This window comes from Chlamydomonas reinhardtii, chromosome 16 (assembly GCF_000002595.2).
Source record: "Chlamydomonas reinhardtii strain CC-503 cw92 mt+ chromosome 16, whole genome shotgun sequence".
Classification (NCBI taxonomy): domain Eukaryota; kingdom Viridiplantae; phylum Chlorophyta; class Chlorophyceae; order Chlamydomonadales; family Chlamydomonadaceae; genus Chlamydomonas; species Chlamydomonas reinhardtii.
The window spans coordinates 2,912,520-2,928,845 of record NC_057019.1 but is presented as its reverse complement, the minus strand read 5'-3'; the positions used below and the strand labels follow the sequence as shown (position 1 = coordinate 2,928,845).

Below are 16,326 nucleotides of genomic sequence, written 5' to 3'. Positions count from 1 at the left end.
AGGTGCACGACCACCTTTAGCATCAGTCCGGTCAATGGGCTGAGGCAGGGCCGAATATGGACTTCTTAAACATCCGGAGAACGCGGATTTGGCCCGCGGCGATGATATTGCGGACATTCATGTACCATATAGTGTACAAGCCTGACAGCATTGTCCTACGCCTACTGACGCCTACTCCTCGGACATCGTTGCACGCTCGTTCTGTACTGTGAAGGTCTAAGTGTTCGCCTAACTCGGCGTGTACGGTACCATACAACACCAGGTTGGGCCATAGGGCCTGGGTGGCACACCTTCCCGTGGCCGCGCCCTGCGGTCCCCGGCGGTCCCCAAGTCCCCGCCTGGAACGGGGTGCAGATCTTGGTGCAGATTTGTCAAGCCAAACCCCCTTGGATCGCGACCGTGGGGCAACCCCACTGCAGCCTGCAAACCGCGCCATAACAGCGCTAACACAGAGTGGGCGTGGTCCAACGAAGCGCGCCGACTTCAGGGCCTCGCGAGGTCGGGCACGGTGGCGTGACGCCACGACGGGTGGGTGCCCTTCGCTGTCTGCCGCAGTCGCCTCCACATCCTCCTCACTCCTGAGTCGCCAGTCGCCCCGCAATAGTCCATTCAACCTCCGCCAGCTCCACCCCCCTCCCGCCTCCGCCCCGTAGTCCGCTCCCGGCCGTTCAGTTCACTCCGCGCCTGTGCCCGCCATCTCCCGCGCCGCCTGCGCCGCCGTCTGCTTGAGCAGTGAACCCGCCAGCGCCGTGCCCGCGCCCTCCGATTGCGACGCCAGGGTGATCCTGTGGGACGGCATGGGCACAGCAGCACCACATTAAGGTCAGTCATGTACCGGTATAGGCCAAGAGGCGTGTGCTGGCTGGTGCCTTGCAATCCCGCTGCAACCGAAAGCGGTGGGTTGGGTGCAAGCGGCGCGGCTGGTAAGCGGCTGCAGCGTATCGTGTACCAATTCAATCATTCAATTTCGGCCCCAGCAAAAACATTCAACACGAAACAGCAAACATAACGACGCCGGTAGGTGCCCTCCCTTGGCCGTGCTTCTGCCCGGCTCCCCTGCGCCGCAGCTCCTCACGTCTCCTTGTCCACCGCCCGCCCGCCGCCGCTCCCGCCCACCTGCCCAGGTAGTGCTGTGTCCGGCTGCGCGCCTCCAGCAGCGACCGCAGCACCGCGTCCGACACCACTCCGTACCGCAAGATGTGCGCACGCAGGCAGGACTTGGTCGCCTCAGCCACCTGCATGCACGTAGCGAGTGTGTGTGCTTGATGGACACGCGTCCGCATGCCTACACAACGTGCTGCCACATACATCTACGGTACATCACTGGCCCGTCGAGCCCTTGCCGCCTGCACCCGCCTTCCTGGTCCATCCATTTCTATCCTGCACCTGCCCAGCTGCTGCCCTGGCCTCCCTCCCTCGCTCCCTTCCCTCGCTCCCCTCCCCCGCGCACCCACCCGGGGGTCCTCACGGTCGTAGGCCTCCGCGGTGCGCGACAGCGCCTCCAGTGTGAGGTACAGGTGCAGGTCCGAGCCTGTGGGTGCGGGTGCAGTTGCAGTTGCAGGTGCAGGGCGATGCCTGAGCCCATAAAACACATCAACGGCGCGCATGCAACCCATGCACACAAGAATAGAAGCACAACAGTGACTGCGCTGCGGCCTCACCCGGCGCAACCGCCTCCACCATGCCGGCTAGCCGCGTGGGTGCCTCGGGGTCGCCGAAGGGCGCCGCCGCCCCGGTGCGCCCGAACAGGCCGCCCAGGTCGCCCGGGCCGGAGCCGTCGGGCAGGTCGCGAATGACCGCCAGAGTGAAGTAGGCGGCGTAGGCCGAGTTGCGCAGCCACTGCCGTACCTGCGCCATGAGGTGTGGGGTGTGGTGTGGTGGGATGCGACGAGGTGAGGTGGCGGGGTGCGAAGATGAGGGCAAGGCGCAGGGTCTTGGGGGCGCAAGTCGACACGTGTTCCGCTTCCGCGCCTCCATCCATCCCCTGCCCTGTCCCCTCCTCCTCGCTCTATTGCGTTGAGTTCGGTTTAGTTCGGGCTGGTATCTACCCCCCCCCCCGCCCGCCCCCTCTTCCCCCTCTTCCCCCTCACCCGCTCCAGCAGCCCCGCCTCCTCCATGGCCGCCTCCAGCCTGTCAGTGGCCGCCGCCAGCTGCCCCTCCAGCGGCCGCAGCGAGGACCGGTCGCTGCGCCCCGGAGCCTCGGTGGCCAGCTTGGTGGCCTGAGCGGCGTGGGGATTGGGGCAATGGGGCAAGTGGAGATTGGACAAGAGTCGAGCTGTTCGTCCCTTGCGCGGGCACGATGGGATAGCCCCATCGCCGAGCGCCGTACCCACTACAGCACGGTCCGCCCCGCGGTTCCCCCGCTCCGCCCCAAGTGATGCTCGCGCTCCTCACCCCCGCTGCGCCTCTGAGCAATACGGTACCGCACGTTGCAACCTGCATCTCCCCTGGTAACGTGGGTCTGGGCGCGGCGCCTGCCCCGGCTCACCTGCTCGCTGGTGGCCAGCTCGTAGGCCGCCGTGACGGCCGCAGACACCTCCGCCGGCACCGCCGCCTCCGCCTGCACAAAGGACGTAAGGGCGCCCACGGGGGGTACCCGTTCATTTGAAGAACAGAGTCATATAATTACAAGTATGAAGTGCTGACGTAGGGGTAGCAGCGTTGGTGCCCTATCACAGCCCTATCAACCCTGCGCGCTGCCTGCCCACCCAAACCTCGGCGCCTGGCTGCCACCGCTCTGAACTTCCTAACCCTTTCGCGCCCACCCCCCGACAGACAACCGCATACGCACAAGCACACGCACACGCACGCACGCACCCTGCATCGCTCGCACTGGCAGTCGAAGCCGTACGACCCCTTCAGCCAGGCCCTCCGCTGCTCCCGGGGCGTCTGTGCAAACACCGGCAGAGGCAGTTGGGATCACAAAATGAATTACAGGGGGGGTGAGAACCCGGAGGCCGCCTGTACGAGTGCCGTACGCAAGTAGGTCAAGCGACAAAGCACCTTGCAGCCTCGTCCCCTCCCATGCTCTGTTCCACGCCCTTCCCTAGTCCTGACGGGAAGGATGTTGGCCCATTTCCCCCGGCCCCAATGTGGACCTACACGTTGGACCCCCAAAGGAGCCACGTACCTGCACCAGGTCCCCTAGGTAGCAGGTGGTGGCCTCCTGGCCCTGTTCAATTTCGGCGGCCGCCTGGGGGAGGAGGGGGAAGGGGGGGCAAAGGGAAGTGGGAGACGGGGGGATGCACAGCATGGCACTGCCGTTTCCACACTCCCATTACAGTACATTTCAACACAGTCCGTTACATTTGACATAGATTGCACCCCCATATCCGCACTCCCATATCCCGCCCCGCCCTCGATACCTCAGCACCTCCAAGCCCAGGTGCCCACACCCGTCATGGGCCCTTCACGACCGGCGGGACCATTGCCTCAGTCTCCGGCACAAAACTGCCGTCATGTAGCCTTCCCCCAGTTTGGGCTGTATCTACAACTCCCCTCCCCCAAACACGCCGCCAACATCTCACCTGCACCACTAGGCTCTGGCCGACGTTGAATGCCACGGTGTTGGGCGCACACGAGTGGTTCAGCAGCGCAAACTCCGGCCACACGCCTGTTGGGCCGCACGTGCGCGATTGGGCACGCGTTGCACATGCATTACAGGGTGGCGGGGTGGCATACACGGGTGGCAGGGGCGAGTGCGTGGCACGAGGCCGCACGGCATGTCAGCACGCGCCCTAGGAACGGCTCCCAAGCTAGGCGTGACAAGTGGGGCAGAGCACGCAGCAGCCGGCGCGGCCGGGGTGCGGCCTCCTTTGTCCGAGCACAAAGGAAGGATGCACACGGTACACGGCACAGCATGTGTGTGGATGTGTGTATGTGTATGTGTGCGGCTCACCAATGACTGCCTCCGAGCGCTCCTTCCGCAGCGCCGCCACCCCCAGGTCGCTGTAGCTGTTGCCCCAGCTGTTGAACGCCACCAGCCGCTCCAGCTCCCCGCCTGTGAGCGGCGCCTCGCCCAGCTCGGCTGCACACGCACACACACACACACACACACACACACACACACACACACACACAGTGGGTCGACAAAGCGGACAGGTGGAGCGTGAGTGGGTGGTAACTGGCCAGAGTGACGAGCGCTCCCGTCCCCTCGCCATCGCGCGTCTCTCCACCACCCCGTCGCCACCACCTGCACCACACCGCGCATCGCCGCTTCACTCCGGCGCCCGCCCCACCCACTCACCCGTGTTGATGGCGGCCGCCTTCGGCGCCGCCGCGGCCGCCGGTGCGCCAAAACCCTTTCCCTTTGCCTTTTTGGGCGCCTCCGCCGCCCGCCGCAGCTTGTCGTCTATCTTGCGGAAGTCGTCCAGGCTGGCGCCGCGCACACGGGCGCTGGCGGGGCTGTCGGGGGCGCTGCCGTCGTACAGCAGCCGCAGACGCGCCCTGGGGGGGTAGAAATTGTGGGCGGGTGTGTTTTGGGCGAGGAGGGGAGCGACGATGCTGTGCGTGGGCACATCTGAGTGTGTGGAGGAGTGCGAGGTGTGTGGGGAGGGCGGGCGGCTGTGCGGAGTGATTGCCATTGCAACGCATGGTGCCGCTCCCGCGGTGTTGGCTTGTGATCCTGCACGGTCCCGGCACCTCCGCCGCCGACACCACTTCGGCATTCGTCAGCGCCCACCACCCATCCCAACACCCTGCACGCCTTCACCCCCATGCCCCTATGCCCACAACCCTTGCCCAGTACCCATACCGCATAGCCATCCCCCCGCCCCCGACCCCACGCCCATCCCCTTCCATACCATTCGCATCTCCTCTCCCACCCTCAACCCACCTGTCCGCCGCGCCCATCCGGCCGCCCGCCTCCATGTTCTCCAGCGCCGCCACCAGGTGGTGCGGCAGCAGCTCGCGGCCCTCGGGCGCCGCCAGCGCAGTGCCCACCGGCTCCGACACCAGCAACGTCTCCGCCGCCGGCAGCTCCCGGTCAGCCACCAGACCGCGGCCCTTGCCTGGCGAGGGGCGCGAGGTGGCCGGGAGTGGGGGTGGGTGCGGTGATGGAGTCTAGCAAATGGGTGGTTTGGGGGCGCTGTTGCGGGCCGGTGGGGCTGACCGGGCGTGCCCGCGCAACTGCGTGCCGTGGGGGCGTGCTGGGCCGCGCCCGTGGCACGTCTTTAAGTTCCGCGCGCCCGTCTTCATACGCCCACCCTTGGGAGCATTGTCGTCTGCTCCCACCCATGCTCCGACCCAGTCTTAAGTTACTAACGACGCACCAGGCACGGGCTGCAGCTTAATGGGGCCCACCAGCCGTCCCGGATTGAAGGATGGCTGTGTGTACAGCCTGCAGTTAGGACGTACCACATTTGTACGGTTGAATGGATCATGCAGTGCAGTGGCTGTTGGCAATGCTCCTGCGGTTGACCACCACCAGCACTTCCCCGCCAGCTCCCCCTCCGCCCGCCAGCTCCCAGCGCAAGCTTACCTATCGTAGTCGATATTGATCCAACCGGCACCTTTCCTCTTGCTTTTGTTCTGTGCAATTTTGCTATTGTATTTGATCACAGCTTGACATGACATTTTCCGGCGGCCTGGACACCCCGGCCGGGCGCGCAGGGCGTTCAACATCATGATAAAAGCAACTGGATTGTTTAGACTCAGAAGACTGTGTTTTGGGCTTGTCAATTGGCGCGGACTGGGCAGACGTGAAGGCTAAAGTGTGCACGCGCAGGCACCGAAGCAGCGTAAAGGCCTGTTTTCGATACACAACAAGGACACTGAGCTGACGATAATTCAAAGCATTAACGTAACACAAAAATTCAAATGGCCTCGGAGGTACAGTTTGCAGAGTCGGAATGGGGACCCATGCTGAAATTGCCCAGTTGAAACGTTGAACCGTGCGCAGAGTACCTGTAGTTGATTAGGCTTCCATCTGTATAATATTAGCACTCTTATAGAAGCTTCATCGACCACTTGCGCTTCCTTGCTTGAACAAATGTCAACCTCGCTCAAAATGAGCGCGACGCTAGCGCGCTCGCTAGCAGTCGTTGCTGTTTTTGGAGCAGTATTAGTTTCAAGCCATCTTCTAGCAGGAAGCGCAGAGGTGCGTTTCCTGATGGATCCCCACCGAGACGTCGCTGCCGCCAACGCCGCGCACACGCGCGCTGAGCCCATTCCTCGGCGTATGTATGCAGGTTGTCCACACGAAGTTCCCAAACGTGGTCATCGCTGGGCACTCTAGCAGCCTGCTGAGGTGAGGGGCGCGCGGGGTCGGGAACAGCCGGGGTACCGCTCAATAGGACGCGGGGAGGCGCGAGCAGCTGTAGGGTTGGCCAGCTGTCGGTAGGTAACGTTGACCTTTGTAGCTTACTGGACTTGGCAAGTGACAGCTGAGGCTTTGCGGCGAGGTCTCTCGTGGCCCTAGTGCGGTCCACATCGCGCGTCAGTTCAGCCGAACACCGTCGAGTCCAAGCCGGTCAACATGTGACCTTCTCAAACCAATTGTATGTGGTATTCCGCCAACGTTTTTGAGTTGCCGCACCATTCTTCGCTGTGCACGCAGCGGCGTGCGGGCATGGTTCGCCTCGTTTGCCACGCAGGCGGACATGCCGGTGGCAGAGCGCCTCCGCCTGATGCGGGAGGAGAACGAGTGGAAGAACAACCTGGTCATGTGGCTGTTTCCCGACAGCGTCCGGGATCAAATTCCCCACTTCTGGCAGACGTGGCTGCGGTGCTGGATTCTCTGCGCAGCGGTGTACTTCGGCGTGGGCGGGCTGTGGTGCTACTACACCTACTTTTGCTTTGGGGACAAGTGGTTTGCTCCTGGCACTATTCCGGCGTGGAAGGACGTCGCTGAGCAGATGCGGGTAGGTGTCAAGCCAGGGTGGGGCGGAGAGGATGGACACGGCACGCGGATGCGGAAGCAGCTGGCGTAAGGAGGGCACGGGCAAAGTAACCGTGCATGATCTTCGCGAATGCCCTTGAGCCCGGTGCGGTCATCTGATTGTACATGGAATTGTATGCCCTGACACGCACCCTTCACAAGTTCGGACCGAGCCGTCACAGTGATGCACGATGTGCTTTATATATGCGCCGCCCCTGTCCGCAGGTCTCCAACATCGCCATGCCACTTTACTCGATGCTGCCGGCCCTAACGGAGATGGCGGCGGAGAAGGGCTGGACCCGCGCCTACCCGCGCGTGGAGAACGTTGGCCTGCCGGCTTACGTGCTCTACTTCTTCCTCTACATGACCTCAGTGGAGTTCGGCGTTTACTGGATGCACCGCATCCTGCACTGGGGCCCGCTCTACAAGTGAGCGACACAGGGCGGGCGCGCGGGCACAGCTTGCGGGGAACGGTCGATAAGGGCTGGCTACTGGCGCAGAGGTGCTGTACGGTATTGCATCGGCACTAACTTTCTTACCTTGCGCCCTGCTACTTCCCGGCAGGTACCTGCACTGGGACCACCACAAGTACAACAAGGAGCACACCCTTTCGCCCTTCGCTGGTCTGGCTTTCCACCCCCTTGATGGCATCCTCCAGGTGCGCGGTTGCATCGTGTGGGGAGGCCGGCTAGGCGAATACGTAGCAGGCCTAGCGTGTACTACTGTACCTGAGACAGCATGCGCCTGGTGTTGCTACCTCTGACCGCTCACTCTTGCCCTCTCGGTCCACAGGCCGTCCCGTACGCGTGGACCCTCCTCTACTGCCCCATGCACTTCCTGACCCACGAGCTCCTGCTGTTCGCCACCGGCGTGTGGACTACCAACATCCACGACTGCCTGCACGGCCACGTGTGGCCCATCATGGGGGCCGGCTACCACACCATCCACCACACCACCTACAAGCACAACTACGGCCACTACTTCATCTTCATGGACTACCTGATGGGCACACTCACCACGCCCGAGCAGTACGACGCGGACAAGGCGGCTCGTGCCACGAAGGCCGTCAAGGCGCAGTAACGACAGCGCAGGCGCAGCTTGTTCGGCCTGCGTCTCTCCTTGATGTAGTGCCCTGAGCGTTGCGGGTCCGGCCCCGTCCGGCACGTGCGGCAGGTGGCTTCCAACGGAAGCGGGAGGTTTTGGGGCAGGAATGCAGGGGCTTGCCTAATGGCTTGACCCCGGTGCCCGGAATGCTGGCGGCGTGCAGTGAATGTGCATGGCGAAGGTGCTGCATAACTCGGGTCAATCTTGGTCATCTGTCCACAAAGTATGGGAGGAATGCTGAAGCAAGGTAGCGTTGCGTGTTATGCTAGCTAGGCAGGCGCTCTTGTGCATACGGCGTGGCCTGCGCTGGCTATCCAGTGATTTTGTGTGTTTGTGTACGTGAGATACTTGTGGCGCTTGCATGTAATGGTTTGTGTGCGCGTGTGGGCAGCGGGCGGTCTGCGGAGAGTCACAAGCATGAGCGCTGCTGGGCCACGACGAGTGAGTGTAGTAAGTACTGATGCCCAGGCCTCTAGGCCTGTAGCGCTGCGAGGTATAGGAAACGAAGCTTGAGTCTTGCGGGGGCGGTGCCCCAGCGACTTCGACTTGACAACATAACCGCAACGGTGAGCTTACCTGACGGACCGGACCTGACCGTATGCATTCTTAGGACACACACACACAGGGGTCGGAACCCCTTAATCCATTCTTAAGCGTACTGCTGCTGTTGGGCCTGGCATTTTGAGTATGGACGAGCCAGTTGCCCTGGGCTTGAGTTTGTGACGCTCTGGGCTCTGTGTACATGGCTGTGTAGGCGCTGTGCCGCCGTCAGGACGGCTTGCTCGATTCAACACTTGATTCGAGAGGGTTTACCGTGTAACAACCAGTACTCAGTACAACCGCCTGTCAAGCCAGCCGTTGTACCGTCGTGTGGTCTTCAGCGATGCCAGACATGGTGACTCCTTTTCCCCCGTACACGTTCCTTCCGGCGCATACAACATTCCCGAGAACATGCCTAGGCCCCAGGTGCACAACCTATGAACTGGACAGTGAACACTGCGGATATCTGGTCCCCGAGGGCCTGACGGCCTGTGCCGCTATGCGGCTCACTCGGCCGCGGGGCTCAGTTCATCTACGGTATCGATACGTTCGAAGTTTCGACCTGCTGTTGACCAAGGTCTATCAGCACGCTGAAATATCCAGGAGGATAAAACCACTAGACCAGGGCTTGGAGAGCGTTTCTTTCGATTTACATCTTGGTTGGGATACCAGATCCCAAGCCTATTCTCCCCGCTTGAACGCATGAAGCAGGACGTCGGTGCCGCACGATCGACACACATGCGCGGCTGTACACCGGCGGTCAGGCTGCTTCCAATCTATGTCCTTGCAAACGTCATGCTTGTCCGTGCACGTCCCGCACGTGTGCAAAGAGGTGGATTTGGGCGTTTGCCGCAAACCACCGCAGTCCAAGCACCTACGCGACTCATGCGCGCTCTCCCGCAGGGGCACGCTCTACATCGAAGCTCACTGGAAGCACTCTCGTGATCGTGCACACAAGCCAAACCTGGCGTCCTGAAACACACTAGCACCTGCAAGGGTCCGGGGGCCCGGCGCGCACTGCATCCTGGGCCCGCATCAACACCCTTTGCCTCTTCCAGCACGCTCACGCGCACGTCAATCCACGCTGTATTGCATGCAGTCGAAGAGGTCAGTTTGGTCAAGATGTCAAAAGTGAATTTACACCAGACACAACAATCACGCTCTCACACACGCGTCAAGTCAAAAGCGTCAACTATATCTTTGCAACATCGTCAGGGTTTCTACTCTCGCCTCTGTGGCCCCTCCCTCTCGAGGCCCATCCGCCCGCTCGCTCTCTTATTCAGAACTCAGGGGCACACTCCCACCATACACGGCAATACGCGGCAGCAACCAGGCACAAACATCACAGGCACCGCTAGCGATGACAGGTATGAAAACTGCGGTGCTCCGCTGGCCCTGAAGTCAGACCCGCTCATGCTGCCGCACTGCCGCCGTTGCGCCGCTGCTATTGCTGCTCTTCCAGCTGCTGCTGCTGCTCCGCCGCTTTGCCTTCAAACGCACACCATTGCTGGTCACGTTGCCGCACACGCACACCATTGCCGGTGACGTCAGCGGCGCCGCTGCTAGTACTCAACGCGCTGTGTCAAGTAATGCGCTTAGTACATGAACAGCTCCTTGGGGCCGTTGGCCTTGAGCTCCTTGCCGGCCTCCTCGCCGCACTTGACGGCATCCGCCTCCGTGAAGGGCACCACGCGGCTAGCGCGCATGATCTGCTTGCCGTCCGGGGTGGCCACCAGGCCGCTGAAGTGCAGCATGCCGTCGGCGCCCTTGTGCGCGTAGCCTGCACGGGTGGGGCAAGGAGCACGAAAGAGGTGAGAACATGCAGTTTGGTGGTTTAAATATGGACTACGGCTACGGCGGCTGGCCGACACCATCCCCCAGACTGGGCGCATGACGCGCAACAACCACGGCCCAGCTTCTGTTGACTTAAGGATTCTGTGGCACACGGTCATCTCTGCTCACCGGCAATGGGGGTGCGGCAAGAGCCGTCCAGGGCGGTCAGGAAGGCGCGCTCGCACACCACGGCGATGCGGGTCTCCTCGTGGTTCAGGGCGGCCAGCAGGTTGCGGCTGGCGCCGTCGTCGGTGCGGCAGGCAATGCCAATGGCGCCCTGGCTCACGGCGGGCAGCATCTCGTCAATGCTGAGGGTCTTGGTGATGTGCTCAGTCATGTCCAGGCGCTTCAGACCGGCCAGAGCCAGCAGGGTGGCGGAGCAGGCGCCCTCGTTCAGCTTGCGCAGGCGGGTCTGCACGTTGCCGCGGAAGTTCTCCACCTGTCGTGTGGAGAACAGGCGGTAGGAAGGGGTGAGATGGGAGTCGTGAGCGAGGCGTTGTCTCCGACCAAAGCATATGGGAGCGTTGGTGTGAGCATCAAGCGCGAGATCTGCTGCCCGCTCACATGCTCCCTAAGCCCACAGCGCACACCCCAAGCGCCCCGCCGGCAGCCGCATGCTCCGCTCTACGCTACCGATGCTGTGCCAGCAAACCGCGCTTCTTCCTAGGTGTCGCTCTTGTCGGCTCCTACGCTGCCCGTGCCCATGTCAAGTAGCCACTCATTCATGCCGCGCGTGCATTCAACACTGGCATCGGCCTTCCGTCTCCATCGATACGCATACAACTTGCTCCTAAAGCTTCCTTACCTTGAGGTGGGGGTACTTGGCCAGGATCTGGGCCTGACGGCGCAGCGAGGCCGAGCCCACAATGGCGCCGGCGGGCAGCTCGCTCAGGTCCTTGGCGACAGGCGAGATGAACACATCGCGCACATCCTCGCGGGGCAGGTTGCAGGGCAGGATGGTGCCCTCGGGCAGGTAGGTGGGCACGTCCTGCAGGTGTGAGGCGGCGAGCGGGCGCAGCGAGTACGGTGAAGAGGACGGGAGTCTAAGGATGTTGCAGTCAGCATGCCGGTGCGCTTGACTGGACGAGCGGCGTTGCGTGCCACGTACTAGAGCTGACATGCTTCGACAAGAGCGCTTGTGTTTGTCGGAGTGCTGTGAAACCCCGTGCTGAAATCCCTTCAGACGCCCTTGCACGCATCCGAGCACCCCCCCTGTGCACGTTGGCCCCCGAGCTTGCCTTCATGGAGTGCACGGCGATGTCAATCTTGCCGCTCAGCAGAGCATCATCGATCTCCTTGGTAAACAGACCCTTGCCACCGATGTCAGCCAGGGGCTGGTTCAGGATTTTGTCACCGGTGGTCTTGATGATCACGATCTCCAGAGCACCCTCCTCGCTCAGCTCAGGGAAGCTCTTCTGCAAGTCGCAAAGGAAAATCCGGTGAGAAACGGGGTTGCATGCCGACACCCTTGCACATTTGCAAGTCAGCGACGAGTTCCGATCAGCCTGATTCCAGTCGCATAGACATCAGTGCAAAGAACTGAGGGAATAAATATCTGGCCCATCTGATATTGCGCGCACCTTCAGCAGGTCGCGAGTCATGTAAGCCTGGGCCAGAGCCAGGGGCGAGCCGCGCGTGCCAATCTTCACCGTCTTGGTAGCAACAGCGGAGGCATAGACGCGGCACACGCGGCGGCTGACACGAGCGCCAGCGACCTTGGGCGCGACCGCCCTGCAATTCGGGAAAGCGAGTTGGGTGAGCAAGTTGGGCTAGATCTTCTGTAGAATTTGAGAAGCTTTGGATACTAGAAGCCTTTAGACTTCGGTGGATCAGCGCGTGAAGCCTGGGGCAGCGATTATCGGCCAGATGGAAAGACATTTGCCGCCGCGCGGTGCGTGTGCTGCCTATTGCCCGGATCCTTTGATGCCAGGCGACTACATTAGGCAGACCCAAGCTCCTGTCATTCTCTCGCTGTGCGCAAGTACCTGCTGGACGGAGCGCGGACGGAGCGGCCAACGCACTGCTGCATCTTTGCGAGGTAAGGTGAGCTAACCGGAGCAAAGAATATGAAGGGTGGAGAGTGCGAATAGAGCTTATGTGCTCGGGCCAGGGCTTTAATGTCCAAAGATGCAAGCGGGCGCAATGGGTCCCATCATCGTACCAAATCTCGTCCCGAATCGAGTCCTTTGTCGTGTCTCTTAATGTAATTATAATCTACTGATGTGTAGCATACTGCTTCAAGCGTTGGGTCTACAGCGGAGAGCGCTCGCTCGGGCGCAACACCTCTCGCTACGAAAACACTAGTATGCCTTTTGGCAACACCAGAATACCCAGCGGCAATAAGTTATTGAATCTGACGTGCAAATTCACTCGATCTCGAAAGGCCACTTCGCAGCCGTCGACACGCCGGGTACCGCCGCGTGTGACACGCCCGTGCCAGCTGCGCTGCTGCGGCGCCTAGAGTCTGGCCTGTATCATACTACCTCAGAATTTGATTGCTGCCTCACCTTGCTCAGTAAAAATATACAATGCACCGACTGCTGGTTGCGTTTGGGAATGCCGACCACGGGAGGCTGGGCCTGGGCGCCACCACACTGTCCTCTGTCATGACCCCCCGTGTCAACCTCGCCCTCGCGCGCTATGACCTGGAGAATCTGGCCGCGGGCGGCGCACACACGGTAGTGGTCACACGTAAGTCCCAGGCAGTCGAATCATTTGCTTGCTGCGTTGCGCGTTTAGGGTTGAGGGGCGTAGTCGCATGGGGCCTCACTGTGTGGCACTTCTGCCTTGCTGCAGGCGGCGGGCTGGTTTTCACGTTCGGCCTCAACACAAGGGGCCAGCTCGGACACTCGGCCGAGGCCGACAGCGCTGCGGTGTGTTAAGGGCTGTGCGTATGTGGCCAGGGTACCCTCTGTCAGGTCGCTGGCGCTGCGTGTGCTGTGCTGGCCAGAGCGGTAGCCACTCCGTGTAAGGTGACGGTAGCGGCTGCGTGTGGTGCGGTGTGGCGGCTGGGTGCAGGAGCCGGGCAACGTGCTACTGCCGGAGCCTGTGGCTGCCGTGGCGGCTGGCGACGCGCACACGGCCTGCCTGACAGGTGCGATCGCAGGTGCCGTGCTAAGTGTTTCCATGGCATTTCCTCTTTTCATGACGGACCTACGCCCAGTCATCCTGCGCAGAGAGCGGGCGGGTGTACACGTTTGGCTGCAATGCCTCGGGGCAGCTGGGCGTGGGTCGAGACGCGATCCCCGGCGGCCGCAGTCACAGCGCTCGGCCCATGCTGGTGGAGGCACTGACAGGTGCGCCGCTGATTGCTGCCGTGGGACGCAGATGATGAAGGGGCCAGCGACTCTGATGAGGGCTAAGCACGTGCAACAGGGCAATGCGCTACTGACCTAGGACGGCTTTGCGGCGCAGCAGGCACGATAACACATGGGCCCGCTCGCGATGCTTTGTATCCATCCATGCAGGGCAGCGGGTGGTGTCGGTGGCGGCTGGTGCAGCGCACTCGTTGGCCGTCACAGACTCCGGGAGGCTGTACGCGTGGGGGCTAGGAGACCACGGCCGACTGGGGCTCGGACCGCCGCCATCTGCGGCATCCAGTTCGAACAGCAGTTGCGGGAGCGATGGCAGTAGCGACAGCAGTAGCGACAGAACTAGCAGTAGCAGCAGCTGTAGCGAGGGCGGCGGCGCGCGCAGCCCCTGGGTTGAGTGGCTGCCCCGGGCAGTGACGACTGCCGCCCTGGGCGGCTCGAAGCCGGCGGAGGTTTTTGCAGGACCCGCCACTTCGGCATGCATGGACGAAGCGGGCAGGGTGTACACGTGGGGCTTTGGCGCCCTGCATCAGCTGGGGCACGGAGCGGGAGCAGCTGCAGGCGGCGGCGGGCGAGCAACACCTGACGATGAGTGGGAGCCGCGCCTGGTGAGTGGACGCGCGCATGGCACTGCAATCAGGCGGGTGGCGGGGCTTGGTAGGGGCACCTCCTGTGCAGGATGAGGCGTTCTGATGCTCAGACTCGCGTTGCTGTGCTGTGCGGTGTGCAGGTTGGCTAGGAGTCGGTCTGCGCGTCGTCTGTACGAACCGCACTCTGTGTTGTCGCCAGCAGCGTAATATCATCTTCCGGATGGTGGCGGCGGTCGCTGCCGCGCTCCCTGGCACACGCAGGTGGACGTGTCAAGCTTGCGCCGCACTCGGCGGCTAGCTCTGGGCGGCGCACACGCGCTGGCGTGCCGCACTGATGAGCGAGTGCATGTGTGGGGCTCAGACCCCAGCGGTATTGGGAGCCTGGGCATGATGCCAGGATCAGGGCTGGGCCTCGGGCCGGCGCCCGGGCCCCTTCCCGGTTCAGCCGTGGTCATCCCAGCCCCCACCATCTTCAGGTGGTGGTTTACGGATGTCGCTGCAGGGCTAGCCCATAGTGCTGGTGAGTTGTGACTTGTGGCGCAGTGTGAAGAGTGAAGTGCGTGGGGCTCCGTGTTGTCAGACGATCTTGCTGAGCGAGCTCTCCCTGGCTTCGCAGGCGTGTCGTCCGACGGGAAGCTGTTTGCCTGGGGCTGGGGCGGCGCCGTGTCCAGTGCGGGGGCGCTGCAGCTGCCGCGTCTGGCGGCGCCCGGGCAGGAGGAGGCGTACAGCCCCAGGGGCGGCCCGCAGGTCCGGCTGAGGCTGGGCGGCGGCCAGCTGGGCGTGGGCTCTGGAGTCAACCTACCCAGCCCAACACTTGTGACCAAGTTGGAGGTGAGCACTCGCAATACCATCACCTTGGCGCGGCTTACCGTGTGGTAGCCGATACAGCGTTTCAGTCTGCCATGTCTACCGTATGCAAGTGTGGGCTTCGGAACGTACCTGAGCGTATGCTGGCCCACTCGTAATGCCGGCTGTACGCAGATCCTGCCAGGTGAAGTTTTCCGGCAAGACGGCGGCGACCCTTTCAACTACCAAGATTCAAATCTGGGCTGGATCTACCGCCGTGTGGCGTGTGGCCCTAACCACACTGTTGCGCTGATCCAGGTAAGCTGTGATGCGTGGATGCAGATATGCAAATCGAGCTCAGAAATGGACAGCTGACGGCTTGGAGGTCAACGGCAGAACCAGGGGAGCTCGGTGCAGGACAGCCAGCAGCGTGGCAACCCGTTACCGCCAGGCTTGTTGACTTGGTGCAACGCAGCGCCTCGGCGCCTTGCCACTCTCCCAACACCGTGTTCCCCCGGCTGTGTTGCAGGTGGCTCGGTCATGGACGCAAGCCATTAGTGTGGGCGGGAGGTGGAAGCGGCCGGGGCAGCTGCCAAGTAGCGGCTCCTAGTGGAGGACCTACGAGGACCACACCAATGATGGTTGTTGGCGCCATTCTTTAATTTACAGCACGGCCCCTGTCCGTGCCTGCCTGCCTGCCTGCCTGCGTCGACAAAAAGTACTGCGACCTGCTGGCGGCGGTGGCGGTGCAGGGCCTGGCGGCGGCGGTGGCGGCGGCGGTGGCGGCGGTGCAGGGCCTGGAGACGGCGGTGGCGGCGGCGGTGGCACCGCGCCTACCGGCGGCAACAGCAGCGGCCACGGCGTTGGGCCCGGTGGTGGCGGCGGCACGGGCGGCCCTGGGCCCAGCGGCAGTGGCGGCGCGCATGTTCGGAGCAGAGGGGGCGGGCAAGGCCACGTGGAGGAGGACAGCGCGGCGCCGCCTTCAAAGCGGCGCCGGCGCGCAGGTTGAGACCTGCCGGTGTTGTCTGGTTAGCGACCTGTGCTGACGAGCATGGCGTAGCGGGCAGTCGGCTGCAGCGGCAGGGGTGTTTTCCTTGCTGTCTGGTTGGCCTGCTGCCTGCTGCACTAGTGCTTGATAGCTGGGCGCGACTGGGCACATATGGCGGGCGGTGCCTGCACAAACCGACCCCGGCTATGTCCGGGAGATGAGGCTAGTATCGGAACCTTCGGCCTCAGACGGAGGACGTGGCGTGGGCTCAGCCCACTTTTCCCTTGCAAGGGAGAG

At 62.6% G+C, this 16,326-nt stretch overlaps 4 protein-coding genes across 4 annotated transcripts; 2 read left to right on the top strand and 2 right to left on the bottom strand.

The window, feature by feature from the left end:
- Window positions 1-53: 53 nt before the first annotated feature.
- Window positions 54-5,788, bottom strand: CHLRE_16g664000v5 (uncharacterized protein). Its single transcript, XM_043071037.1, has 14 exons — window positions 5,480-5,788; window positions 5,271-5,338; window positions 4,835-5,009; window positions 4,247-4,446; window positions 3,899-4,027; window positions 3,528-3,613; window positions 3,131-3,193; window positions 2,818-2,889; window positions 2,489-2,560; window positions 2,091-2,219; window positions 1,662-1,848; window positions 1,455-1,531; window positions 1,117-1,235; window positions 54-785 (listed from the first exon to the last, which is right to left on the bottom strand). Exons 1-14 carry the CDS (start codon window positions 5,572-5,574, stop codon window positions 674-676), a joined length of 1,584 nt encoding a protein of 527 aa, XP_042915679.1. The 5' UTR covers window positions 5,575-5,788; the 3' UTR covers window positions 54-673.
- A 100-nt stretch (window positions 5,789-5,888) lies between these two features.
- CHLRE_16g663950v5 (uncharacterized protein) lies at window positions 5,889-8,813 on the top strand. Its single transcript, XM_001701405.2, has 6 exons — window positions 5,889-6,097; window positions 6,189-6,247; window positions 6,557-6,860; window positions 7,103-7,305; window positions 7,442-7,535; window positions 7,670-8,813. The coding sequence occupies exons 1-6, from the start codon at window positions 6,008-6,010 to the stop codon at window positions 7,955-7,957; spliced, it is 1,038 nt and encodes a 345-aa protein (XP_001701457.2). The 5' UTR covers window positions 5,889-6,007; the 3' UTR covers window positions 7,958-8,813.
- Window positions 8,814-9,158: 345 nt separating this feature from the next.
- On the bottom strand, window positions 9,159-12,458 carry CHLRE_16g663900v5 (uncharacterized protein). Its single transcript, XM_001701433.2, has 6 exons — window positions 12,340-12,458; window positions 11,935-12,085; window positions 11,593-11,769; window positions 11,160-11,342; window positions 10,484-10,793; window positions 9,159-10,301 (listed from the first exon to the last, which is right to left on the bottom strand). The coding sequence occupies exons 1-6, from the start codon at window positions 12,381-12,383 to the stop codon at window positions 10,117-10,119; spliced, it is 1,050 nt and encodes a 349-aa protein (XP_001701485.1). The 5' UTR covers window positions 12,384-12,458; the 3' UTR covers window positions 9,159-10,116.
- A 110-nt stretch (window positions 12,459-12,568) lies between these two features.
- CHLRE_16g663876v5 (uncharacterized protein) lies at window positions 12,569-16,314 on the top strand. Its single transcript, XM_043071036.1, has 9 exons — window positions 12,569-13,045; window positions 13,151-13,227; window positions 13,373-13,448; window positions 13,531-13,650; window positions 13,822-14,273; window positions 14,517-14,775; window positions 14,872-15,086; window positions 15,237-15,359; window positions 15,571-16,314. The coding sequence occupies exons 1-9, from the start codon at window positions 12,883-12,885 to the stop codon at window positions 15,649-15,651; spliced, it is 1,566 nt and encodes a 521-aa protein (XP_042915678.1). The 5' UTR covers window positions 12,569-12,882; the 3' UTR covers window positions 15,652-16,314.
- Window positions 16,315-16,326: the final 12 nt, after the last annotated feature.